This window comes from Hyperoodon ampullatus, assembly GCF_949752795.1.
Source record: "Hyperoodon ampullatus genome assembly, chromosome: 18".
NCBI lineage: Eukaryota > Metazoa > Chordata > Mammalia > Artiodactyla > Ziphiidae > Hyperoodon > Hyperoodon ampullatus.
The window spans coordinates 52,104,581-52,110,035 of NC_136931.1; the positions used below are offsets into that span (position 1 = coordinate 52,104,581).

Sequence of the window (5,455 nt, forward strand, 5' to 3'; positions counted from 1 at the left end):
ATATCTCGGGGGACCTCATTTCCACGTGACTCTCTTTCATATTCCCCTTTGTCACAGAAGGCTAGGTACAGTGGTCAGGGTGAGATGTCAGCTCAGGCCCAAGGCTCTCAGACCTCAAAGTTCTGGTCCTGCAAGGGCCCCTGTCCTCTCTTCAGACCACTCCTGGCTCTCTCTGCCGAGAAGGAGCTGCTGGCAGTACGTCCTCTAAGAGTTGAGGTCCATCGTGCAGACCCTGAGAAAACTCCTAGGAAAAAGCTCCACCTTCTTGTTGAAGTCAACAGAGCTCAATTCCTTTGGTAGTGCTGGGTGTGTCCCAAGCTGATGCAACTGCAGAGCCATTAGGTCAACCAGCACATGTGTGCGGCCCCTTCCCTTAGACTCCTCTGGGCCCTCGTGACATAGGCTCAGAAGACTGCCAGCCTCAAGCCTTATCTCTTCCAAGGGACGGCCACACCGTCTTCCAGGACTTCTGTCCCATGAATCTCAGTTGCTGTGTGGAAATCAAAAGAGAGAAAAGACCCTACCTGCGGGGTCTCTTCGGGCTGGGGCCTTCCCCCGTGGGCTGCTCTCCCTCATTCTCCTTTTCTTCTTGCTTCTCTTCCTCCTCCTCCTCCTCCTCCTCTTCCTCGGGGGTGCTCTGGATTCCACATTGCCCATCAGCTTGGCCATGGTGAGATGAAAGACACGGCAGCTGAAGCCCTCCAGGACGCCGAACTTCACGTGCTGCTGGAGGATCTCCAAGGTGGGGAAGACGCGGCAGCAAGCCATGCACCTGAAGCCGGTCTCCATGGTCACCATCCAGTCCGGTGTCTTGGCGCTGGGTCTCTCCTCGACGGCAGGTGACCCTGATGGGCTGCCTGGCTCTGCCCTTTCCTCATCCTCTTTCTCCTCCCCAGTGGGCTCACTGTCAGACAGGAGGCTTTCAGTGCACACATCAGAAGAGGGGTCAGTGGCTACTGTGCACACATCCTCAGGAAGGGTCACTTCTTCTATCCTCAGCTGCTTTTCAGGCAACTCCAAGGGTTTCTTTGTCTTCCAGGAGACAGCGACACCCTTGTTCACTTGTACCTGCATGTAGTATATTTTCATGCCCCTTTCCTCTTTGTCTGGGTGCAGATAGTTCTTACAGGGTGAAGAGGGTGAGGAGGAGACACAGTGTGATGGGGAAGCGGTCTCTCCTTCTTCCTGATCCTGGGCTAGGGATGCTCTAGGCTGGGCAGTGTCTCGATGAAATCTCCGGATTCCTGAAAAAGGAAATTAAAATCATAATAACATGCGTGGGCCATGCCGGAAGCTGAGGGAGCAGGTGTGGTAGACGAGAGAGGGACATTTGCATGACATAGCTATGTCGTGAGCTTCGTGTCTGTTGGCCGTAGGACGGAGTGGTGTATCTGGTGTCATCAGTGGGCTTTTCATCTGCATGTGGGGGGATACTGGAGCGGTGTCTGTATACAGGGGTGTGGAGTATGGTGGTGAGGGCTGTGGTATGTGAGCGATGCGGCTGGATGCGTGTACGACGAGGAGTGTGAGTTTGGGAATCTCGGTGGTGCATTCCTTGTGGAATGGGGCTGTGGTGCAGGAGAAGCGCACTGTGGGTCAGGTGCTTGGGGTGTATGTGTGCACTGAGAAGGGCTGTGCCTGGAGGGCGCATGTATGTGTGAGCTGTGTGGACCTGAGCTGGATGGTCCTGCTCTGAGGCTGGAGGTCTGTGATGCAGAACTCTGTCCTTCTCTGGAAGCAAAGGCAAAGACAAAGCCTACATTTTCCTCTGAAGATGCTTAATCTGGTCCCTCTTCCCTCCACCTCAAGCCCAGACCTTTCCGGCCCCTGCTCCTTGACTTCCCCACCATGGTAGTAGCAGTATTCACACACACACACACCCAGACTCAGCTGGCATCCACGCCCTCGTAACAGCTCAGCCATCCTGCCCAGGCTCTTCCACAGAGCCCTCATCACCTCTGATGACCCTGGGTTTCCTCTCAGCCTCCCTGGGATCTGTGTGCCTCCTGCCTCACAGCCAAGCACCCCCTCACCTGAGGAGCCCCGCGCCCTTACCAGCGTAGATGAGCTTGCGCGGAGTAGAAGTACAGAAGAAGTATTTAGAGGTAGAGGAGACCTCCCCTGCCCCTGGGCTGCAGGCTTGGGCCACCACAGTGGATCCAAGCCGAGGGAGATCCTCTTGTGACTTCGAGATTCCTGAGGGAGGAATGAAAGGCTCAGGGTGGGTTCATCAGTCCTCTGTCCACAAATATTTACTGAGTGTGTGACACGTGTCAGGTGCAGTGAATACACACAGTTGAGAGTGTAGTTCCCAGTGGATACTTGAGGATTTAATTCCAATCAATACTTATTCTCTCACTGTCTTGTTGGTAATGTAGGCCTCGGTGGTGACTGTGAGTGTGTGGGAAGAGTGAGTGATGTGTATCAGTTATGTCTGTGGTGAGTGTGGGTTTGGCGTGGGGAGCACAGTGCAGATGTGTCTATCTGTGTCTGTGGCCTTTGTGTGCATGGTTTCTGTTCACAAGTAAGGAATTCTGGGACATGTAACTTTTCCTTATTGCATGGTGTGGCTTGTATTTATGGTGTGTGTTCATTCATTCATTCACCAAGATTCAGTGAGCAGCTACTCCTGTGTATCCGGCACTCTTCCATTGTTGTAGTCTTTGGTAACGCTGCACATTCTAGTAGGGGAAGACACACACTAAACAAAACTACATAAATATATAATACATCAGCTGGTGGTAAGTATATAAGGGTTGCCAGACTTAGCGAACAAGAATACAAGGCACCCAGTTAAATTTCAGTTTCAGATAAACCCAGAATAATTTTTTAGTGTAAGTATTCCCATGCAGTATTTGGTCTTACTTATTTTGAGTGTAAGTATGGCCCATACAATATGTGGGACATACTGATACTGAAAAATGACTTGTTGTTTATCTGGAATTCAAATTGAACTGGATAGTCCATATTTTCTCTGGCAACCCTGACATGGGTTAGTGAGACTGTGGTTTACTGTGGTTTGTACAAAGCGGGTCTGGCATTACTCAAGAATGTGTTATAAGTGTGGTGTGTATGACACGTGACTGGTTCTTATAGAGGTATTTAGAGATGGCTGAAGTTAGCTGTGTTTGTGCGAGAGTTGAGGAGATACATATATATATAGTGTGTGTGTGTGTGTGTGTGTGTGTGTGTCATATATATATAGTGTGTGTGTCTATATACATATCTCATCTCCAGCGTTTGGTGTTGGAGGAGAGGATTGTGATACAGGTGGGTTGTATGAGAACGTAGTACAGAAGGGATGCATGTATATACCTCCATGTGCTGTGTGTGGTTTAATAAGGAAGTTATATGTGGGGTGTGTGATATTTTTGCTGTATCAGAGTGTACATGGGTGTATGAGTTACTGTCTCATAAAACACCCCTAACAAGAATTCTGTATACAGTCTTACGTACACCGAGTGTCAGCCAGGTCCAGGCAGGGTGACAAGAACTTTACCACGCAGACTTTATATCTGGTAAGCACTCTACCCCCATTCATCCCGCTCTTCTCTGCACTACCACACACACACACAGACACACACACACACACACACACACACACACACACACACACACACAGAGGAACATAGAGCAAAATATTCTGAATGGTCAGGGGCAGTCATTGCCTTCCCCAGCCTGTCCCAGCCACTGCCTGAAAATCTGCCTGCTGTCTAGAGCTCCATTCCCAGGGCCCATCCTACAGTCTCCAGGGCCCTGGGCCTGGTAGGAGCTACTGGGCTCTAATCTGGGGCAGAGGCCTCTAGCTGGAGCTCTGGGGTGACCACCCCTCTCCCAGGGCAAGCTACTCGCCTCCATTTAATGCACACAGGCACCCCGTGGCCCGTGGCTCTCAGAGCTCCCTGCAGGACCCTGAGGCCATTTCTCACCCCCGCCCACGCGGTCTCAGTCTCTGGAAAACCCTTCCCTTCCCTTGATCTCCTTTGGGAAATTCTTCCTGTTGAAGGAATAAAACCTCCTTGCTTTCAATATGACACCATCCCTAGACAAACAATCTTCTTTCGAAGTGCATTCCACTTGTCAAGATATTTTTCAACAGGGCCTTCAACTCATGGGGCTTCTCTTTCCACTTTGGTAAAAGAGGCCAAGCAACTCATGGGTCTCTCTCAGCATCCTTGCATCCTTCACATCCCCCACCTCATGACCCCAGGGAAAGATCCAAGAGAATAAGAGAGAAACCGGGGACTGAGAAAAGCTGCACCTGTAGGTCTGTGCAAGCAGGATGCAGCCTGCTATGAGTCCGACAAAGCTCCAGGCCCGGCTGCCCCAGGAGAGAGTCCTCAGACCAGCGGAGCTGACCTCCCATCTCCCAGGGGGCATGTGGCCGTTCTGTGCCGTCTCACACCACAGGGACCCTCCGGATAGATACGGCAGCATCAGTGAGACAAGGTCTCTCGCTCCCTGCTTCACAGGTGACACATTCTCAGTCCCCTGCTTCCTAGAGAAGGTTCAGTTTGGCAGAAACCCATGTGCCCCAGACAAGTTGCCCCCCACATACCTCCTCCGTTCTCGGCAGTTTCCTGGGACTCTTCATTTTCCAGATGTTTCCTCTTTTGTCGCCTTTCCATCGTACCACCTAGAAGTCTCCCTTAGAAGATGCCTCAAGAGATGTCCAACTCCTCCTCTTCCCTACAGGTTGGCCCTTGTTGGCTCTTGGGCAGTCCGTTGAAATGATTCAATACAAATAAAAATAGTCAAGTCTCCTAAATGGCTGAAAAACTTGTACCACTTAGTGAACCAGCAGTACTGCCTAGTGCTCACCAGGGCTGTTATGTTTGCAAGGTTGCCAGGCGCACAGCGGAATTCTGTGACCTCAGTGATGACATCAGAGCATTCGGTGGACCTAGGTTGAGCACAGTGTCTGCAATAGCACAGGCCCCATTTTCAAGAACAATTCCTTTTTCCCAGCCGAACCTTTCCCGTGAAAGGGAAAGGTTCATACCATATCTATTATAAATTGTATCATACCATGTCTATTATAAAATTAACATTTTGATCGGAGATCTTTTTTATTTTCTTTTTAGTTTCTGCTTTATAACAAAGTGAATCAGTCATACATATACATCTGTTCCCACATCCCTTCCCTCATGCATCTCCCTCCCTCCCACCCTCCCCATCCCACCCCTCCAGGCGGTCACAAAGCACCGAGCTGATCTCCCTGTGCTCTGCGGCTGCTTCCCACTATCTATCTACGTTACGTTTGGTAGTGTATATATGTCCATGCCTCTCTTTCGTTTTGTCACAGCTTACCCTTCCCCCTCCCCATATCCTCAAGTCCATTCTCAAGTAGGTCTGTGTCTTTATTCCCGTTTTACCCCTAGGTTCTTCATGACATTTTTTTTTAAATTCCATATATATGTGTTAGCATACGGTATTTGTCTTTCTCTTTCTGACT

At 50.2% G+C, this 5,455-nt stretch overlaps 1 protein-coding gene across 1 annotated transcript; it reads right to left on the minus strand.

Annotated features, from left to right (window-relative positions):
- Positions 1 to 520: 520 nt before the first annotated feature.
- Positions 521 to 4,628, minus strand: LOC307066879 (protein FAM170A-like; the record flags this gene model as incomplete). The annotated part of the gene is given in 3 exon segments (XM_079724100.1): positions 521 to 637; positions 643 to 1,244; positions 4,559 to 4,628. Coding segments are annotated over 3 exon segments (789 nt in total).
- Between the last annotated feature and the right edge of the window lie 827 nt (positions 4,629 to 5,455).